Below are 22,539 nucleotides of genomic sequence, written 5' to 3'. Positions count from 1 at the left end.
TCCTTGTCTGTCCTATGGTTATAAAAAACTTCACAAAATATATTTTCTGTAGTCCTCTTCTTTCTTTCTCTCCAACCCTTTTTTTTCAATTCATGAAAGATGTAACGGTGGTTTCTGTCACGTGATACTCATGACTTCTATCACACTTTTTTCCATTAAGATGACTTAGTACTGATGAATGGTGTCAGATCAATGGACATGGAGATTCTAGTTCTTTCATTTAAAAAAAAAGACAGTGATATGGTGTCAATTGAAGTTCCTCTGCTCTTGATATGGAAAACCACCTGAAGAAGTGAGAGGGTAGCTCAGTTTTCATGCCTAGTGAATCCTTGGTCTCTCTGCAGGAGTTGCTAAAATTGCTGGCATTTTAGATCCTTTTGTGATGTGGGCCCTGGTCCCTTAGAAACTGGATTGAGACCAACAACAGTTCGTTGTTACCATCCTGGAACATGTTTGAACTTGTGATTTAGTGGTGAATATGCTATGTTCTTGTGGTTAATGTCATTTTTAAGTTTTTGGGGGGCCTCTTATCCTAGACCTTTTTCCCCCCGTAATATTTCACAATATTTCACCAGAAGGAATTAGTGATGGGAATTTTCTTGTAGACAAGTTGTTGGCAGCTGCTGATATTTTTAACACTGTTTAGACTTGCTCTGAGCAGAGTGATTAAAATGTTAGTGGCTGTTGGCAACTTGTCGACACTGTTCATGTTGCAACCAGTGGGAATAAATTCTAACTTCATTTCATTTAGCGTTAACATTATAAAAACACCCATAAAAAAGCTCCGAGCACCTTGACAAAAAATAGACTTAGAATAACCACCCATCAGCACTAATAACAATGTAAAAGTAGTTAATCAGTCAGCAGCTTTAAATAATCAAACAGAAGTAACAACTTACTTCAACCAACAAACAATGAAAATGGAAAAGCATCAGAAAAGCCTTTTATATGCAAGTCATACCCAGAAGCATACCTTCATTTTTCTCTGAAAGACCTACCAAACAAATGGCTTTTGCAGTGTGCCTGGAAGATCATCAACTTTGGGTTGTTTTGGACAAAGACGGGGAAGAAGTTCAGAGTCCTGGGGCCCTCCCTGAGAACATTCAATTGACAGCCCCCTCTGGTTTAACACGAAGGATCCAACTTGAGTGCTTCCACCGACTGTAGCTGCTGTGGTATGTTACAAGGAGAGAAGTGATCTTTCAGGTAGGCTGTTCAGGGTTTTAGAGGTCACAGACAACACCTTAAACTCTACTCAAAGACCAGCAGGTAGCCTGTGTCCAGAGTACCATTGTCCTGCCACATTCAATGAGTGAGCTGCTGCGTCTTCAGTCTGTGAATGGTCTTAAGGTTTAACCTTATGAAAAGGGCATTGCAGTAGATTAGACATCTTAAGATGACAAAGGCATAGATAAATTGCAAGGTCCACATTTGAAAGAGGCCACAACCTCCTGGCTAGGTGTGGCTGTTAAAAATATGACTTGATTATGGCTACAGTATGATCTAACGGAAGCTGGGGGTCTAAAATCTCCCCCAGATTGTGAACTCTAGTGATTGTGGAGACACTTCCTCGGTAATAGGGATTTATATAATCTGTGGAATCTTTTCTGGTTGCTTCTCCCAACCCATCATCATCATTTCTGTCTAGTATGGGTTGAACTTCAACCAGCTCAACTCTCATCTAATTCTAATCTCAGTGGGACATTGGTTGAGACTCTGCACCACGTCATCATTTGAGTTGGATGTCATCAGCATACTGAAAACACAACCCCTTATGTTCTGTACTCTCCTAAATATACATGTTTAATGGGGTGATGGTAGACTAGCACAAGCAGCTCCTTGCATTCGAGTCCTTTGAGAAAAGAATCAGGTGCCCACAACTACCTATTGAAAGTTTTCCAAAAGAAAAGAACAAAGCAGCTAAAGGGCAGCCTCATTCACTCCTGCCAAGGTTTGCAGGCTAGTCAACAGCATCTTGTGATCAGTAGTATCTAAAGTAGGTGATAGATTTAATAATACCAGCATGGACAATCAGTCTACCAGAAGGAGATCATCAGTCAATGCATTCTGTCTGCCAGTGCCAGGTCTATACACAGAGTGACAAGGGTCAAGATGATGAAAGGCATCTAAATACTTTGAGTTGTCTCAAAGTTAGAGGAAAAACCTTAATGTAGACACAGTCTGGGAGTGTGTCTAGGTACTCATGTACTAATGTGTACTTACTGTTTTGAAATATATTCATGAAATGGAATACCTGAATCTGAAATTTGTCTGTCACTTTGATAGCATCCTCTTGTCCACTAATGGGTCCGTCAGACTCAAGGGTTGGATTCTACTCTATTCAGATAAGAGGTGTGTTTTTTACTATTTTCATCAGTGGAAGCAAAAACTGGCCCAAGACTCACTGACCTACTCCTTACCTGGTGCAGGATGTTAATAATTTAGCATAAACAACTGCAATACACGTGGAATATGAGCAAACAAACGTTATCCCCCTCCCAAGTCATCTAGTGGAGCTGGGGGTCTTCTGAACAGTCCAGGAGCTTATCTCACAGCTGCCAAACTGGTATATAATAGAGAGAAGAAAATGCTGGCTGATTCAGGGCGGCAGCAATGAAATTTTTGCAGAATGCTGAGTATAGAAGCAGGCTAGCTTTGTGTAAACTTCCCTGAACCAGAATCCAGGAGAAGGAAAGCCAGTAGCAGGTACTTTTTATCCCTGGATGACAAGGAGAGTTGGAGGTGCCAGGATCTATCATTTTTCCATCCCTGTGGAGAAAGAGAAAACTACCAGGGAGGAAAAAAAAGGAGGCAAATATAGATGGGGGTAGGGGAAAGGAACATCAAGGCAATTTAATTCTATTGGTTAATTATGCACTGTTTCCTCTTATCTGTTTTGAATGTGCTCACGTATTATGAGGAAAAAGTGATTAGGACCTACCTAACGGATTTAGCTGGCAGATGTCAGTACTGTGTCATGCAGGAAGGCTCCAAGCATAAACTCCCTATATAGGATCCATCTCTCCTGTTTTGATGTGTCCTTGTTTCATGCAACTTGTGAAGAGACAGGATGAGTAGAAGCTCTGGAGAAGATGAGCTTCCAGAAGCACAAGTAAAGGGGTAACGCTCTGCTTTTAGCTAAGTGGGGGAGAGGCATGCATAACTGTGCTCCCCCATGCTCCCTCTTTAACTCTTAAAGGTGTCATGACAAAAATACAAAACAAAGATATGTCCATTTTTAAATAACACATTTTTACCTTTTTAATATAGATAGTAACACTTACCAATTTGCTTGCATGCATTGTATGTTTTGAAGAGTCTTCATGATCCAGATGTGATGGATGGCCGTAATGTAGGGAGAGGCTGTCTGGGAAGGAATATGTCCATCTCTGGGTGGCTTGCAGGGTCTCTTGTCTCTAAGCAATTCCAAATTTTTGTATTAAACTAAGGAAATTCCAAGGCAACAAAACATAAATCAAGATTACAAGGAGGACTTTACCTATCTTTATCTAACATATCTGCTTAAAAAATCCTGAAGAAATCATGGTAGTTTCTCAAAACATAAGAAATTATTTGAGAAACTATAAATTAAGATTCCACTTGAAGAAAAAGAAAATATTTAAAACCATTCAACAAGTATATTTACCTGTACATGCTTAATTGTGTCTTTGAGGTACAATCTGAAACCAATCAGAAACTCCAATCTTATTTAAATATCATATGGGTTTGTTAATATTGAAGTAATGTATTGTCTTATTGTTGCTGTTTGACTTAATGAAACTGTGATGGTTGAATGTTTATCTAAGAGTTTCTGGTTAACAATTACAATACAGAAGAAAAAGTTAAGGGTGTTTAGGTGACCATAACTGTTTGTTTACTTTAAATATTTAACTCTCTCCTTATAGAGAGTCAAACCACTTGCTTCTGGACAAGGGCACCAAATTACATGAGAGGGCTGGGGAGCTTTGGATTTACTGGAGCCTTTGGCAGGCTTTCCACGGCCTTGTTGAGATTAGGATTCTATACTGCATATTAGATAACATGTATTAGCCTGCACCGTCCAAATCCTAGTCTAATTTCAGTGCCTGATTTTAGAACGTTTAGTGCCTCCACCTGTAGAAAACAAGCTCCACATTCTGGGTACAGGTGTTAGTACCTGCAGGAAACTTTCAATAGAAACCTGGAGTAACTTACAATTTAAAGGAATCACACATACAAATTGAACAGTGAAACCACAGAAAATGGACAGTCTACCCTTATGTGGCTTTATTTAAACTAAGTTGGGAATAGGGAAACTTGTTTTTAAAAGCTGAATAAACAAATGTGATGCAAATAGACTAACACTATAAAAACCCACACAGATAGTATTTTCGCATGCTCATTAGATTCTATTATGTAAAATATGCTGAGGATTCCTTCCTTCCCCAAACGCACAGAGATTGACTATTTTGGAGCTATGGAAGAGCCTGTTGCCATTGGTAAGAGGCACCAGAAAGGGATCGTGAGAAGGTGTCCAAGACAATAGTAGGACAGAGGTCCAGGGAGTGTACTTGTGACTCTGCAGAGCCTGCTCTGATTAAACTGTCAGCTGTTAAGCAAATCACTTGCTGTTGCCTTGCTTCTGGCTGGGGTAGAGTCTCAGGTGCTTATGAGGAAGGTAAAAATCAGACAGTATCTCTGGAGTTTCCCTGAGGTCCTTCGCAGCAGGACCATTCAAATTATGGTGGTGAGTATCATTAAAACAGCTGAGAAAAAAAGAGATACTGAAGTCTTGCTAAGCCTCTGTTCCCCTCGAGTTGCTCTTCCAACCCCCTTAACTCAGGGTTATTTCTCTCCAGTTTTTCTTTCTCTGTCCTCTCCTTGTGGAGGAAAATTCTTGGCTTTTGATAGATTAAACTCTAGCTTATTATAGCCTATATGGGCTACACTTTTCTAAACAGGTGAGCTCTCAGTATGACCATTGGAGTCAAACCCATGGCTTCATTCAGAAACTTTGAGGACCGTTTCCATTCTGGAGTCACTGAGGGATGTGGGTATATGTTTTCTTGTCATCTCCTTTGATTTTATGAAGGATGGGAGAGGAGAGAGAGAGAGAGAGAGATTTGCAGGATTAACAAACGAATCCACAAGGATTACAAATGTTTCTGGTGTTTTTATAGTGGTGAATCCTTAATTTGCAATTTCCAGGCTTTCTAAAGTGAGTTCACTTAAAAAAATACAAAGTACTTCCAAGGGCTTTTTTTGTTTGTTATTTAGCCTTAACTTCAGGTTAACTGTTTTTGCTTAGGAATAAACTCTCAATGGGTGACGCATAATGGAAGTGGAAAATGCTTATTTAATTAAATATTTCCAATAACCGAACTCCTACCCTTCCTCCTCTCCCTCCCTCCCCCACCAAAAAAAAAAAAAGAGAGAAAGCAAGCAGTAATTACCTATGTAATGGCACCCATCCTGGCCAATGAGAAAAGATTAAAAGTAACTTGAAATTTCTAGGGTAAGCCTCTCTGTAGCTAGGAAGTTGTTAAAGCAATAAGGAATACTCTTTTGGGATGAAGCCTTAGGTTAGCCAGCAACTTAAAATCTCCGTCCCTCAGTTTGCTCACTAAAAAATGGGGCTAATGCTTGTCCATCGTGAAGTGCTTTGAGATCTGTGGAAGAAAGGAGCTATGTAAGTGGAAACTAGTAGTATTGCTGTCCATCTTGCATCAAACTTTTGAGAATGCTATGCTAGCATAGAAAAATACTTGCAAAATTTAGTTAGTGTCAAATCTCCCTGATGACTTCCAAAGTAAGCCTTTCCTAAAAGGACAGGGTCTGTTCTAATTCAGTGGCATGGATGTGCCACCTCTCTTATCTATGTATTTTTTGTAAAATTAGGTCACTTCTTTGCGTTTCTTACTTTATATTTCTTTTTTTTGTACTGTTCTCAAGGATCTTTTTTCATGGTTTAATGTACTGTCACAACATCAAGGTCTTTATTCTATCTCCCCCGGATCATCTGCCATTCCCATGTTCTTGTGTGGGAGTTGCACATGCTCAGCAGCACTAAAAATTAGACTCATTGGATTTGCCAGACCATCAGAGCACTTTATAGCAAAGACATCTTACACTTTACCAGCTGTTCCTAAGTGGGTTGTGCATTGTATTTTTTGTGCGTGTTTTTTAATTCAGAAAGTGGTGTTAAAATTAATTTAGGGTTTGGAGATAAACTTGTCCTCTACATGTAGCAACTTAACTTAACAAGAACTAGGTTGCAGTGGATAAAGTAGTTTCTGTAAACTAGTAATTCTAATTTACAGTTTGACTAGTTGCAACATGACTTTAAAAAAATCTCAGTAGCTTATTTAATGCATTTTTTTTCATACAATGTCTATCTCTTGGAAATAGAGCTATTGTATTGAGTCTGTGCAATACAATGTTTGTGTATAAAGTTCTTAAGCTTCCAAAGAGTGAATGATCTAATTGTTATCTCATATGTGGTTGAAGATAGGTAAACTTTTGTTTGCTTCCTCTAAATGTAACTCTATCCTAGACTCTAACAATAGAACATAATTAAAAATCCCATACACAAACTTCTTTAAATTAGAGTTAAGGTTGATTAGATACTTTTCCTCACAATGCAAATACCAAAAGCAAGAAACTCGTACACTAAAGGCAGTAGTCACACCCAGCACAAACTAATTTTTCAAGCATTAGTCCACTACAGTTACAACACTCCACCATTCCACAACACTAGTGCCTCCTCTAAAGTATGCAATTTTATTTCAACAGGACTACTGCCCTCAGTAAGCTGAGCAAACAACTGAAAATCACTTAAAAACACAGCTTTAACTCTGATCTATTCATTTATTTTGTTTGGAGTTAAGATTGTGTTTTGCGTCTTTGATCCATCCCTGACCAGCTACTGGCTCTTTCAAAAACACAGTCATGCTCTTGTCTCTCCCTTGACCCTATTTACCACCCCAACAACTGCCCCATCTTTGTTTATAAGATAATAATTAAATATATCTGTCTTAAATAATTGAGCTGTTTTAGAACTGTTGCTTTGAGTTCCTTTCCTCCAAATTCCATCTCCAATTCCTTCCAGTCAAGTTTCTCCACTGGAAATCTTGGTGAGTGTAGTTTGTGTGGCCTCTTCTTAACTGAAACAGAAGCGTCAATTCTAGTCCAAACATGTCATGAATTTTCTGTTTGTAACCCTTTTTCTAAAAGAAAAATGATTGTGTTTTGGAGCTTTTGATTGGTGATAGCTAAATTACTTCTATTCAGGTGCTGGTGAACATGAGAAGATCCAGCTTGATTTTCTGTTTTAAGTTTTACTCTGGCATGAATGGATGTCGTAAATTTAATGAATATGTTTGAGCACTGTTACCTAGAACATAGAAATTCCATTAAAAGTATATTTTTACACTGATTTGTTAAAAGCAGAGAAGTAACATTCAAATTAACTTTGGAACTTTAACACCAATGTATACATTCTTTAACCTTTAGATTCTTCAGTTTAGCTATTTGATTTTTTTGTTTGCAGACTGTCAGTTTCTTATCTCTAAAACTATTTTCAGCCCCCATATAATAGGTTTTGAACTAACAATGGCCTTGTAAAATAAGTGTTTTTAAAATGTGTAGATGGGTTATTTCTTTGAACTATTATTCGGGGTACTTGGACAAAGTTAAGTCTCCAGTGTTTCCTTCTTTCTGAAACTAATTCTAATGCCCTAAGTTGACAGTGGCTCCAAAAAGTGTGTGGCTTAAAAGGAAAAACCAAAAAACCCCACTTCATTTTTCATTTTCTGACGATAGAATTAGTACACATAGCAGAATAAAATTAGGTGCACATTTGGCTTTAATAGTACAAATATTTTGATGATGGAGTCTCCCATTGAATTTGATGAATGAGCTACAATTACTCATGGGGTTCTGAGATCAGACAAATATTTTAGCGTGCTTGTTAAACGCAAATTAATTTGTGGACACTTACCCTTCTGTATAATGATAGCAACAAACTTCATAACTTCACAGAAGAGTTAAATTTCTGACTTTCATGAATGTTAGAAGCTTGTAACTTTCTTTTGGGATTTCACCTAAATTCCATCATGTTTGCTTTCTTCCTCCACACTTTCCTATTCTTGAAACCTTATCCCTGCACTTGTAACTCAAAGTACCAAAATTACACTTTTAAAGCTGTTTTAAAAATCTTTTCATGGCATCCAACCCTTATGTATTAAAACCGTGGGTAATATATACTAATATGGAAAGTGAAAGTATTTGGATAAATTCATAGTCTCACCCTTCTCCCCCCTCCCCTTCCCAGGACAGTTTCTTGCCAAGTTGATGCTTCTGTGTTTAGGCCTGGGTCATAGCTCCAGTTAAATCAGCCCCAGACATGCCAACGTTGGCAGCACAATCAAGCTTTGTTCTCTTGGTAGCTACTGAAATCTGTGTTTTGACGGTTGTGCTTTTAGCTCAGACCTGATAAGTCTACTCCTTCACTTGTTGTTCCTTTTAAAACTGCAGTGGTAACTATTTCACCACTGTAGTTCATTGTTTAATTTTTCCCCCAATAATCTTGGAAATTTGAAAAGAAGCTTTGAATTTATTTTTGTGTTTATTGATTTGCCATTAAAACCAAACTGCAATACTTTTCTCGAGTCATCCCAGCGACTAGTAAAGCATTTGTTTATAAATTATGAAGGCCTGGGCCAGCTTGGAAAGGGAAGAAAAGTTTGGTTTCTTTGTAAACTGTCAAAGTATGGAATCTTTGGCATTCTCCTTAACTCTGCACTGAAGTATGTATATACAGTACTTTGGGCCAGGACTCAGAAAAGCCACTTGCCCAGGGCAAGCAGGAATTTTTCAGTTCGAGTGTCATTAAATTCTGCAGAATTTTTGTTTTCATTTTTTTTAAAAAGAAGTGTTTAGTTAAAATTGTTGTGAGAGAAACTTTCAAGGTGTGAAAAAGCAGTCTTGTTTTCCTCAGTCTACAGAGAGGCATCTCCAATGCTGCTGTCACTGTTAGCAGCAGCCAGCTCCCCACTCTTCTGTTATGAGCAGGAAACACTGCAGGGGGTAGTAGGAACGGGGCCTGCTACCTGCTGTGGCCTCCCTGCTCCTTATTAGAGCTGGTCGAAAAACCAGACACACTTTTCATGAAAAATGTGACCTTTTTTGGGTAGAGTCAAAAATTTGACAAATCGTTAAAAAATGAAACAAAACTAATTTTGGAAAAACTTCAATCAGATCTACTCAGTGGGCTGCTCCTTCTTTTTGTGTGGACTAGGATCCAATCCAGGGAGAAGTGATGGGGCTCTGTTTTGTGGAGAAGACCCTACTGCCACTCTGGCAGAGGACTGCATATTGGGCAGCATACATTGATTTGTTTTGGAGGGGAATGCCCAAGACTCAAACTGAGGGGAGGAGGATATAAGTAGTTTCCTGAAATGAGAACTGTGGAAAAATTGGGCAGATCACTCCCGATCTGCTGGGCTTACTGTTTCCCTTAAGTAGGGTTTGGGTACACCAATTCTTAATGTACCTGGCTTTGCTCTTTTTATAGATTAGGTAGAGATGCTGAAGGAAATTCTTGTTGGTTGTGTTCAAATGACGTTAAGGGCATCTAGAATGAATGGACGGGTGCTCTTTCTTTAATTCTGTACAAATTTAAACAGCTATTAAAATTTTAGGCAGAAGTGATTACTACTGTTACAAGTAACATTTATGAGCATTTTATGTTTGAATCTCCCTGCATTATGGTCAGAATTTTTCCCCAGTTGCAGGGTGAAAGAGAGAGGTGAGAGGAAAACTAGGTTTAAAAACAAAATAGGAAAAGTGACTTGTTTTATTTGTTTAAAAAATTGGAAGGGGATGGATAGGTATATAATACCTGAAATAATAGAGTGAGTTTATTCAAAAGTTTTCAAGTTGATAGTGTCTCTCTAATGGTGGTGGCAGTCTCTATGATGCAAAATCACAAGAATCAGGTTAGTACTCTAACATGGAATGTAAATAGAAAAACTAATCATGAATATTCCATTAATTTAAGAATTATAGAACGTTTACTATTTAGAGTTCTTATAATAATGTTAATTTGCCTAGTAAGAGCTTTTAATTCATGCATTTAAATTGAGTATTTAAAATAGCAGTGTTTTTATGTCTAATTGTAGTGGATCCCCACTCGGGTTCATCCTCCTAGAGCATGATTTACATTTCTATCAAGTATTTTAGAATGGCTTCAGCAGCAGGTAGAACACCTGCAAAGTAATTCATAACTACTTCCACTTCAGCATTGTTTCATCAACAACTTGTCTAAACTACTTCATTCATTCCACAATTTCTATTTGCCCAAAATTGTTTTTATAAATATTATTGCAAAAGAGGAAGGGGAGGGAGAGTTGGTGATGCAAGGTGCATTCAACCATATGCATCAAGAATATTTTTATATTGTTGCAATTTATCTTTTTATTTCCCTTCCTCACATGAAGGGAAAAATCAGACAGATGTTCTTTTGCAGTTTAAGTGCATTAATAGTTTTTGCCTGCCACATATTTCTTTTATATAATGTTGTCTAATGAGACTGTAGTGTATATGTCAACTCTTGCACTCAAGGACTTTTCATAAGTGTCTTCAAGTTCTGTCTCTGCAGTTGGGAGCACATCTGTTCAGACTTCATTTTGGCATTGAGTCTAAAAATGACTAACTTTGTCAAATTAAACAGTACTGAGTTGGAGTGGGTTCACAGTTAGTGTCAAAATGGTGGGTAAAAAGCTATTTGTGTCTATAGCAAGCTGTGGAAAAAACCTGCAAAATATATCTCTAGCCCTGACATGGAGGGTGGACGAAATGTCTAGCCTGTGCTTCCTCACCATTTGTTTTGAAGGATAAAAAAATCCTCTAATTTGGATGTTGAACTGTAAGACACAGTTTGATCCACAGCTTGGAAGTCGTTACATGCGCAGCATACAGGGTCAGAACAAAGATGAGGTCCTTGTCCCTAATACAAAGAGTTAGTCTACACTTAAAACTGTGCTACTGTAAGAGCGCTTGTGTAGCCACATTATGTCAATGGGAGAAAGCTCTCCAAAGGACCTAATAAAACCAGCTAAACAAGCAATGGGAGCTATGTTGGTGGGAGACGCTCTCCTGCTGACAGCACTGTACACACAAGTGCTTATGCTGAAAAAACTTAGGTCACTCAGGTGACTTTTTTCCCCACACCCCTGGGTGACAAAAGTTTTGCCAGCGTAAGTGCTAGTGTAGTCAAGGCTGAAGGAACCTCAGCTGTAGTAATAGTTGGGGGGAAGGGGAACAAGCTGCACAAGAAGAAACTTTCACAGACAAGTGTCAAGTATTTCGATAATGGCACAAACTCCTAGTGTAAGCGGCTAAAGCCATTACTTGCCCTGGTAGAGTTTTCCCTAGTTTCAAGCAATAATCTGTGTTGCAGTAAAGGGCGTAATGGAGGCAAATATCTCCATATAGGCAAGGCAGGCATATATTGCTGTAGCGTGCTGTTAACAAGCAGGCATGGCTCAAATTTAATAAGGCAGCTTATAACTGGATTTGGGAAAAAAGGTATATGATGCCTATCAGTTCGCAAATAACAATACAAGATAAGCAACTCTGTTGCATGTTCATTTGGAATTAACGGGAACTGAAATAATTGGCAAGCAGTACTTAAACTGAAATTGAGAGAAGTGGTGATGTTGCCACTCTCTAAAAATGATATGGCCCAACCTCTACTTAACATAGAATTACACTGTACACAAGTACAACCTCTACTCAGCAGGGAAAAGTAGGGGATATGCTGCATAATTTCCACTCCTGTAGTCTCAAAGATCTGTGATTATCGGGGCAGCAAATGTAGTGGCACGTAGGCACCTTCAGTTCTAATCTTGTTCAGTTAATGGCTAAGCAAACTAGCTTGTATTTGCAAAATGCACAAGACTGAACTATTTAGAGAAGTCCTAGATAAGGCAGTGGCAGAGGCTGTTGACAGGAAAGAACTCCCTGTTAACTAAAGAAAACAGCGTGAACGGCCTTGGTCCTCTGTTTGCTTCTACCAATAGCAAAAACTTGATAAAAAGGACTCGGCTATTCCTGGAGAAGCTTTTGGAATCAAATTATCAAAAGAGAGTTCAGGCAAAGTACAGCCAATTATCATCACCACAAATTCTTAAATGTATGACTGTCTCTTTGGGATCCCTCCATGGTCAAAATTAGGAGAGAGACTAACAAGTTTTGAGTTAAACTGCTATGGACTGCAGATGACCAACTAAAATCAAAGGAGGAGTATGTCATAGAATTTCTTCCTAAACTACTGTATATACAATCCTCAGATTTCTTGAACCCTGTCAAACAGAAAAGATGGAAGCAACTGCTTCATATTTATTTTGAATAAGGGTTACAGAATTGCTACCATAATTGGAGAAATATAGCAAATTGTATCCTTTTTATATGTATAAACACATGACATAGAAGAAAAAGACTGATGTATTAGACTTGGAGAGTGAACAAATGTTCTAGAAAGGTAACATTTAGAGCTCACCATTTCTAACAGGAAATGTCCTGAATATGCTGCAAGCTAAAACTCCATCCTAGCCTCCATGAGGCACTCTGCATGCAGTCCTTTTTAAACCTCTTCTATGAAAGGAGAATGTGGATGGTTGGGGATTCCTTGGCTACATTCTTTGGTGTTGTGAAGCACTTGCAATCACACTAGATAGCCTTTCACCTAAGACCTAAGGAAGCAGTGGGGGTGTAATCCTCTCAAGCCCCACTCAAGTCAGTGGAGGTCTTGCCATTGATTTCAATGGCAGGATTTCACCTCAGGTCTGTAATGTGCCTGGATCCCTGCATTGGTTTGTTCTGGGGCTTCTTGTACTCTTCCATGTCCCTTCACTCTCAAATAATCTTGCTATAGGGGAGCAGTAATAGCAGTGTGGATGCACGGATTCTGTGATAGTTTGGTTTAACCCTTTAATGATATGTGTTACATAAAGTAGATAGAATTTTCTCTCGTCTCTATAACTTAGATGGTATGCTCATATAGACAGGGACCATCGTTTTGTTATGTCAGTGCAAGATCTAGCACAGTGGGGCCCTATCTTCTCTGCTACTGCAATTAGAAATCATAAATAATCATTAAAATACCCTTCCCCAAATCTCTTTAGTAAGCCACAATTGAGCTGTCTCCTGGGTCAGGGACGGTAAACACCAGAAAAGAGGTTAATTAGCCTTCCAAAAATGACTCCTTCCCAATAACAGACCCTAAGGCGGTAGGAAGAAAGTAACTGTTGGCTGGAAGTTTGTAGTTGTGTAGAACTACCTTGAAAAGAGTATTTGGGGTGAAATGAAGCAGAGTAGAACATGCTGGTACTGTAGCTGGGGAATGCCACATTTGTGGAGGCTTGACTGGTATCGACATAGGCCAGGGCATCTGTGTAAATACCATTTTTTATGAGGGAGAGGATGAACTCTATCTCCTTGAAGATCAAAATGATCACAGCCTGTAACTGAAAGGAGGTAGTTAATTGGGACACAAGGATCCTAGGAGAAGCTAAGCACTTAAGACACAGTTCTTAACTCAAAGAAATGTCAGATTGGGAGATGCAAGAGGATAAGAAAAGAAAACTTTCACTGAGAGATTTTCTATATACACTAACTGAACATATGGTACCTCCTAGTTTATCAGGTGACAGGATATTTTGTAGCTATTTGTATTTGTAGTCTAGATAAAGTAGCAGTTTTTGTTATATATTACAGTGTTTGATTTGGTCTGATCTGTCATCTTAATCTTGTTTTTAATTAGACCATTTGGATCTGACTGTTTGATAACTTGATACAGCTTGTCCCAAATGGAAAAAGCCTTCAATCTCTAAAGAGAGGTAAAGAAGGGAGGATGTTGCGGGCAGGAGCCTTGCCTCTCTTGAGGTTCTATGTCAAAAGGGCACAGATGAATTCTCTTCCATTAAAGCAGTGATACTCAATGGGCAGCCTGCGGGCCAAATGTGGCCCGCCAACTCACCTTAAAAATGTTTATAATTAAATTCATGAACAGTGATGCGCTGCCCATTATTTGCCTATGACTTCCTTAGTAAAAGTAAGTTGGCAAGCCCTGGCACAAATTAAGCACTGACTGGACAGCTGGAGAGTAGTGGCTTCTGGCCAGGCGCCCTGCTCTGAAGACAACACTCTACCAGCAGCAGGGCAAAAGTAAAGGTGGTATGGTATGGTATTGCCACCCTTACTTCTGCGCCGCTACTGGTGGCAATGCTGCCTTCAGAGCTGGGAAGCTGGAGAGTGGCAGCTGCTGGCTAAGGACCAGTGGTGCTGGGTCTATGGACTCCTAAGCCTCAGCAAGCTCTGGCACAAATTAAACACTGCTTACTGGATCTTAAGTTCTTGTGATAGCATCAACTGCAATGGAGTTACCGCAATGCTCTTTTTCATTAGTGATGGAAATGGAGTAAAAACTTAATGTGAGTGGAAGTAAATGCCACAATGTCAATAATGAAAACCAAGCTTCTAACCCAAACTGAACAGTGGATTTTCTTTTTATTATGCCATCCCATTTAAATGCAAAACCCTTGTGTTTAATATACCAAACTATTGTATCAGTCTGTAAGGTCGTCCGTATGAGACGCCACTTAGACTCAAAACACAGTAATTTCAATGCGGCCTATCCTCCTTGCAGTATTGTCATTCTTACAACATCAGTGGCTGTACAGGAAAAAGCATCAGCTGCTTCTCTTTGGATAATGTTGGTACTAGTTAAAAAGAAAAAGCCTTTCCTGAATATGAGCTTGTGAAAGCATGCACATTGGAAATACTGGAGGAGCTTTTTGCCAAAGATGAAAACGAAGATGACGTGAATCATGTGAAGCAAGTTCCCCTGTCTTATTCCACAGCAGTGCAAAGATTGGAGGTATTTACAAGGATGGTTTGTCCACCTGCTTTCCATTTAAAAAACGCCAAATACATGTCTCCTGCAGAGGCCAAATCGAGTCATTTAAGTGACACTGCCCAGCTATCGCTGTTTGTTAGATTTTTATCATGGTGGGATTTTCAAGGAAGAATTTTTGTGCTTAATACCATTAGAAATGTACACCACAGGAGAGATCATTTTTTAAAAGATAAGAGGTTTTTTTATATTAGAGCTGCAGAAAGTAAACTTGCTTGTGACAGATGGAGGTTCCTCCGTGAGAAGGGCTTTGCTTCATGTTTGGCAGCGATACATCCTTTATTTAATACACTTCACTGCTTCCTTCACCAGGCGGTCCTGTGCGGTAAGTTGTCTGGGGATTTGCGGGGGGAAAAAAAGGGATATTATGATGAGATTAGTGAACTTTACAAATTTTTTTACAAATCTTTTACAAAATGTTTCAGCCAAATACAATGATCTGTTGCAGCACAACGTTCGCTGGTTAAGTAGGGGGCAAGTATTAGAAGGTTTTGTGCATTTCAAAAGTAAATAGTAGAATTTCTTTCAAACCACAAGACCAACAAGGCTTGTGAGTTCCTGGAATTTATGAATGATGTCCCCTTTATGTCACAGGTAGCTTTTCTGTGTGATGTTACTGGTCACTTGAATTCCCTCAACTTGCAGCTCCAAGGCCATGCAAGCAGTGTCGGGGATCTGTTGAAGAGTGTGCGCCTTTCATAGGAATCTTGAAATCTTTCAGATAGACTTAACAGAAAAGATGTTGAACTTTCTCACATTGTGTGCTGTTGGTACAGATGCAACTTTGATAGAAATGATGCAATAATTCCAAAAATTTTAAAAATATGATTTGAGGGTTTTAAAATTCCGAAGGATTTGCTTTTATTTGTTCGTGATCCGCTTGTTCTCTGCTGATGGACCTTGCCTTTCTGAAGCAAAGAACATTCTACCAACAGAACTGAGTTTAAAGAAATAAAACCAGTAGTTAGATAGTCACCCTTTCATTGTTTAGCACAGCCAACATTTGAATAACAAGTATTTCAAGCTTTAGTTTTGCATTCAGAAATGTAACATTTGAATTAAACTGCATGTTAGGTTGTCATAATTTTCAGCAAACAAATATTTAAACTGCTTCCGAACACTCGCCCGTCAGGGGGGCTGATGACTTTCCAGTACTGGAGAAGTGATGAACAGGATACTGAAGGAGGGAGGGGAAGAGAGTTTTTCCTCAAGTATCCTATCTGCCAAATGTATACTACTCTTATGAAATAAATAACTCATTCTGTAGCTCTGTGTTTTGTTACAGCTGTAATGTTTGAAGTTTGTTTTTGGGGGGGTAAAGGGGAAGGATGCACAAGTTTTACTTCGGCCAGGGGGAAGTGGTTTTATTTAGTATTCCCTCGGTCTTGGGCTCCAATCCTACTGTTACATTTTGAGTAATCCTGATTAGTCTCTTTTGGTGTTGCTTATTTAGAAATTGGATATACTATATGTAAGTGACAAGTGTCTGAATTACTTACGATCTGCACTGGTGTTTTTCTAATCTAATTGATGGATTTTTTTTTTGATAATTTAAACTTTTTATAAATGTCCTCAGTGTTCTTGGTGTTTGCTCGGAAATAGTTAAAGTTTAAGTTGCAGGCATGAGAGAGTGCTAATGTATATGTGATTTTTGTTTTTCAACAAAAATTTGTATAACTTGTTATGCACTTCTAAACATTGGGTAAATAGGTGATAAATTGACAATGTTTTTTCACCCTGCTGTAAATAAACGTCTTGGTTTATGAAAATGTTTTTTCTAAGGTCATGTCTGCACTACCACTTAGGCTAGCAAAACTATGTCACTCAGGTGTGTGAAAAAAACATACCCCCAAGTGCCGTAAGTTTTGCCAGCATAAGTGGCAGTGTGCACAGCACTGTCTCCCATTGACGTAGCTATTGCCGGTTTTATGATGATGATGGGAGAGCTCTCCTCCTTCAGCATAGAGCAGCTACACAAGCCACCTTACAGCGGTGCAGCTGCATCCTTACATCTGTGCTGCTGTAAGCTCACTAATGTACACATGGCCTAAATTACTAAAGGATTAAAAAAATCGAGTAGCTCAGGATTGAGTGAGCAGGCTACATACAAGGTTGTAAAGGTCATTTGTTCTGAAATGAAGCTAATGAGGGTCAAATATCTGCAGAAGTCACAAAAAAGTGGTGTAACACAAATTGCTAGGTTAAAAGACCTAAGGATATGTCTATATTGATGGTGGCAAAGTCACTGCCGCCAGATTGATCTTTCTGGATTGATTGAGCGGTCAGTGTAGACCTGCTCAATCGATCAGGAAGTCGACTGAGTAAAACCACCCCGTCAAGTAGTGTAGCACTGCATCAACAGGAACATAGTTCCCGTCGGCACAGTGCAGTGAAGACGGTGCGCAAAAGGGAAGCACAGCAGTCGATGGGAGTTGCGCAAGTTTCTGCATAGTTTGTGTAACTCCTGTCGACTGTTGCCGAATCTCCAGGTAAGCGTAGACCAGGGCTAAAAGAATTTACTCAGACACTGGGCTTCTTAGTTATGTTGGGCATTTAACTAATCTGTAGTTCTTCCTGACTACCAACAGGAAACGGAAGTTTGAAGTGCTATAACGCTTTTTGTCCCTTTGTAGAATGAAACCTGGCCATACTCCAATTATTAACTTGTGCAACACTCGCTGTTTTTAGTTTCGGTCACACTGACTGACAAGGAATTTCAGGAATTCTACTGAACTCATTTGAAATGTAATTGAAAACAATAGGCCTTTCATTCAAATCTAAAGGCATAACACTCACAATTATTTTTTAACTTTGTTCTCTTGGTACTCATTATTGAGCTCTTAGCTCATATATGTATATGTATATGTGTTAGCCTTCGTTTTCTCCTCTATGTATATGTAATAACCTTATTGGAAATGGCCTATTTGCATCAGTATTTTACCTCTAAGTTTTAAGATGTTACTGATATTTCAGAATTCTTTTTTTATTTTACTGTCCCAAACTAAAACAGGGATCAGTTAGCAGAATTGCAACTGCAAGGTCATCAGTTCAGATTCTTGCTGAAACAAATTTCTCATAAAGCAAGATATTTCTTCATTTACAATTTACTCAGTTGCTTACCTTGTTGTTTTGTGCTTTGCAGCTTATATTGCTAGAAAACACTTATGCACTAATTATTCTTATCTGTACCTTAACCTTTGCCTGTGTGCCATAAATGCTAAAATAACAGTTGTTCCCACAATCTCTGACCACTGGACATTGGATAAAGATTTTGTGATGAGTAAGCTCAGAAGAGGATTGTGTTAGTGATCTGGATCTCTCATTGTGAGTTAGAACACATTATGATCAATCACTTGTCTGCCTCTTTTTTTCATTAAAGGAAGTTATATTCCAAATCTGTATTAATACAACACTGTAGCAAAGATTTTAAATTCAAGTCAATAAATTGTAAGTGAAATATATGCGATATGCAGTAGATTAAACTGATGATTCAGAGGTGCCAGGGGCAAGATTATAGTGGCAATGGGAATCAAAACTCAAAATTCCTCACTTCTGCCAACTTAAAATCTTAGCTGTAACATTGAATTAATCGAGATTTTTTTATTTAAAATGTTAAAATGTATTTGCTACATGAAAACAATCTCAAACTGAAACTTTGTTTTTCTGCAGTTTTATTACTTCAGGAGATAGAGCATGATGACATTTGCAATAAAACTTTGAAGATTACAGACTTTGGCCTGGCTAGGGAATGGCATAGAACGACCAAAATGAGTGCAGCAGGCACCTATGCATGGATGGCACCTGAAGTTATCAAGTCCTCCATGTTTTCTAAAGGAAGTGATATCTGGAGGTGAGTGCTTTGTACCACTTGAGACTGCTTGATAGCTAAATTACTCATCCTGAGAATCTTGAAAGAAAAATTGATAATATGAGAAAATCCTCTTTGTGTTGAAATTGTCTGTTTTAATAGTTTACTGATGGTGTTGGACTAAGAGTGTTGAAAATTTTTTGCCACCTGCCAAGTAAAATTCCTGTTTCAAAATATGCCCTGATTCGTCTGCCTATGAATGCTCATATCTTAACTACCTATGTTAGGTGTCCCCACAGATCCATATTCTGCTCCAAAAGAAGATTGACTGACTGAGTCATTCTTACAAATCAGGAAAATAAGTGGCCTTTTAAAAGAAAGCAATACTTCAGTAAGAGCGCCCTTCAGTTTGTTTGCTGTTGAAGATCCTAGATGTTTTATCTGGTAGATACAGAACTCTCTTATTTTTGTTACAGTAATGCATGTACTGCCTGTTTATAGGGTATTTATTTTTTTAGTCTTTAAAAAGTTTCATAGAATATAACAAATGAGACTAATTCATGATTATTTCATGTATAGTAAACAAGATGGCTAAAAATCAGTGATTTTTTTTTAAATTGATTTTTAAAAAACATTTAAATTAGTTTTTTATTTAATTTAAGTTTATCTTTTTAAAAAAATAAACCTAATTAATTTAAAATTAAATTTTCAATTGTCAACCAATCTTAAGTCCTAAGCTTACTACAATCTATTAATCATTTCATTTAAACACAAAAATAATGTTAAGCAGTATGTTGGCTGCTAGAGTTTTAAATAAAGTCAGCCACTGAACTAGTGGAAGTTACTAGCAAAGTACCACCGTAGTTTGTTGACTTGCTAAACCAGATTTTGACAGCAGTAGCCTCTTCTGCAGGTACAGAGAATATTTTCTTTGTTTCTGTTTATTCATCTACTTCAATTCAGTGAATAATTCATTCCAAGTTAAGAAAGCAACTGGTAGTTGAAAAAGCAAGAGCTTGTTTTTTCTCTTCCAATTAGGGATAAAAACTAGGTTTGAGGATGAGGTGTGCTAGTTCTGAAATCTTGAAGAACATAGTGAACAGAAACTATCCAGTTTAATTCACTTATAAATAATTTTTCCTTTGTTTTAATAAATCAGTTAATTTTTAAATGCAGAACATATTTTGCTAAACTTTTCAATATTTCTTCTTATGTATCCAGCACATTTAAGGTTGTTTTATTTTTTTAAAATGCTTTTTTGTGCCTTTTGGTCGAGTTTGACTATTCATCCAAATAGAGCCTGAGACAAATCACAAGTAAAATAATAATTGTTTAGTAAATAAGAAATCTGAGTGAATGTAAGTTACGCTATGTAATTGCTTAAATAAATGTGTATAGATATAGTGCATCTTCCTGATTAGCAAAAAATACAAAATTTATTGTAAAGGCTGTATTTAATTGCAAATCAACATATTTTAATCCCATAGTAATCCCATAAATACGTACTGAATGTATTTCCACTAATCAGGATGGAGTTGGAGGTGTAGTCATTAATTAAAACTGTATTTCTACTTCATATTTCTGGTGTGGGACTCCTTTATATTAAATTTATGGATACTTCCTAATTCAATAAAGACATTCAGGTTACATCATGTAAACCACAGGACTTCAAGTATCAATGCTGTTTTTGAATGAAACCATTCAGTCTCTTTAATATCCGAGAATGAAATCATTTTGTGTGGAAAAGTAAGTTATATTGTTAAAGCAATCATTGTGAAGTGGGCTTTCAGAGTTCCTGTGCTCTATCCTGCAAAGCGCCTGTTGTCTGTCTGTCTCAAAATTGTATTTATCAGGAGGAACCAAAACACGTGAGGCTATGTAAATGGCAATTTTGGAGGGGTGGGGGGGCTTTAGCTCCCTAATCTATTGTTTGATATAATCTTGTGCATGTTTTTGCTTGCTTTTTTTTTATAACTAATATAGAGTCCTGTTTGTTTAGAAGAGTCTCATTGCTATTCTGCACTATGAGGTAATGCTTTTGGTATGTTCTGGTTAGTTCTATAGACGTCATCACTTCTTTGTGATGAACCTTTTACCGATCTTAAGTTTGAAACTAATGCCTTAGTATGATGAATGTTTTATCAATCTCAGGTGGTGTCCATTAGAGAAGAGGCATTATTTTTTGTTTGGGTAGGGTGGAGGATGGATGTAGGTATTTCCCTAACCAGCTGTGTTCCATGCTTAATTACAGGTCCTGTCCAGTCTTGTTGCTGTAGGGTATCTGAGGGGGTATGCTTTGGTGCAATTATTATATTCTACTGCAACATTAGTTTACATTTTTGGAATCTACAGTATTTCTGTTCTTCACCTTCTCTTCTGCACGCCCCTCTTGTAAAAATGTAAGTATTTAGTTCAATGATGAGTTTTAACAGGAGAGGTTTTTAATTAGTAAGTCTTATGTTGTGCAGTTTGGTTTAGGCTTTCTTCGTTTCTGGATATTATCTGGTTACTGCATGTTGAGGTCTTTTCTGTTGATCTTAACTCTTGCTTTAAATAATAGAAGGATGGATAAAATGGATTGTAAAATATAGTCACCTGCTGTGAATGGACATTGATTCTTAAAAAAAACATTCTAGGTGCAGAGCTCTGCAAGGGTTTCCACAGAGCATATTTGTTGGAATTCTATAGAAAATATCTAAATTGGGACTGATTTCATTTTAGAATGTTCTCACCTTAAACTCCAGTACCTTACTCCTGGGGAAATTCTGCACACAATATCTGTAAATTTTATTTGTCAAAATAACACAATACAATCACAGCTGTTTCAATTATTTTGGTAATTTATTTCAAAGTACCTGTCAACAACTATGTCTGTAACAGTACAGATAACAAGAAGGATTCCCTCAGGAGTAGAGAGTTGAAGGAAACCTCTAAACAATCCAGTTCCTGTTTCTTTGGCCCCTCTCCTCCGCCAGCCCAGACACCTCCTTTTCCCTTCAGCTTAGGGATCCAGAGGAAGAAACAGCCTGATGCTGGGTCCTGGGCTTGTATTGAGTTCCCTGCATATCACCTCCTTCCTTCTGAGCGTGCTGGGAACTGCAGCTTCCTGGAACCCTCCAGCTTTGACCCCTTACTCCAGCAGTGTCTTCTATTTGCGAGCTGGTGAGCCGGGTCCAGCAGCTCCTAGTGGCAGCCAGCAGCTCTGCAGCACCAATTCTGCAGAGAGAAAGGAAATTCTGCACAAAATCTGCATTGCGCAGTGGCACAGAATTCCTCTGGGTGTAATATCTTTAAGGATTCTGCCATAAATATACGTACCTAAAGTCCAAAAACGCTCAGCAAGACTTCTATAAAAAAGCATCAGCAGTGGACATTGATGAATTTTCTTTTTGTGCCTACTGTTCCAAAATCTGCCAACATCAGGAAGCTCAGCTGGATGAAATTGTGTGTAGCTTTTCTTTGGGAGCTGGAGCAGAGCATAAAATTAATTTAAAGAATATCAATTATCTAAATTCAACCAATTAGATTTCAGGTTGTGTAACGATAGGAAGAAGCTATGCTAGGAACAATAATTGAACTAGGTATGGAATGACCATCTTGTGTCTTAATGTAGTATCCTGAATTTAAAGTGTGAAAATCTTTATCTCAGGTCACCAGAAGGGAAAGTAAGCTAAAAATTATCAGATTGAACTGTTAGGCATTTAATCTCTTAATTGTATCCTCTTATCTAGTTGGCCTACCAGAACATGAAATGGGAGATGGTTCCTGAGTATTT

The 22,539-nt window shown here is 38.1% G+C and overlaps 1 protein-coding gene across 1 annotated transcript in view; it reads left to right on the top strand.

Moving 5' to 3' along the window:
• The window catches only part of MAP3K21 (mitogen-activated protein kinase kinase kinase 21), a 54,164-nt gene that overhangs the window by 1,777 nt on the left and 29,848 nt on the right, over positions 1-22,539 (top strand). Inside the window, exon 2 of the mRNA XM_067536008.1 lies at positions 18,626-18,806. Within this exon, the coding sequence (XP_067392109.1) occupies positions 18,626-18,806 (181 nt within the window). The remainder of the gene's footprint in view (positions 1-18,625; positions 18,807-22,539) is intronic.

Source organism: Emydura macquarii, unplaced genomic scaffold, assembly GCF_026122565.2.
Source record: "Emydura macquarii macquarii isolate MOO-44397 ecotype Brisbane River unplaced genomic scaffold, CSIRO-AGI_Emac_v2 contig_3517, whole genome shotgun sequence".
NCBI classification, from domain to species: Eukaryota; Metazoa; Chordata; order Testudines; family Chelidae; genus Emydura; species Emydura macquarii.
Note: the sequence above shows the minus strand (reverse complement) of the source record. Positions and strands in the feature narration are given on the sequence as shown.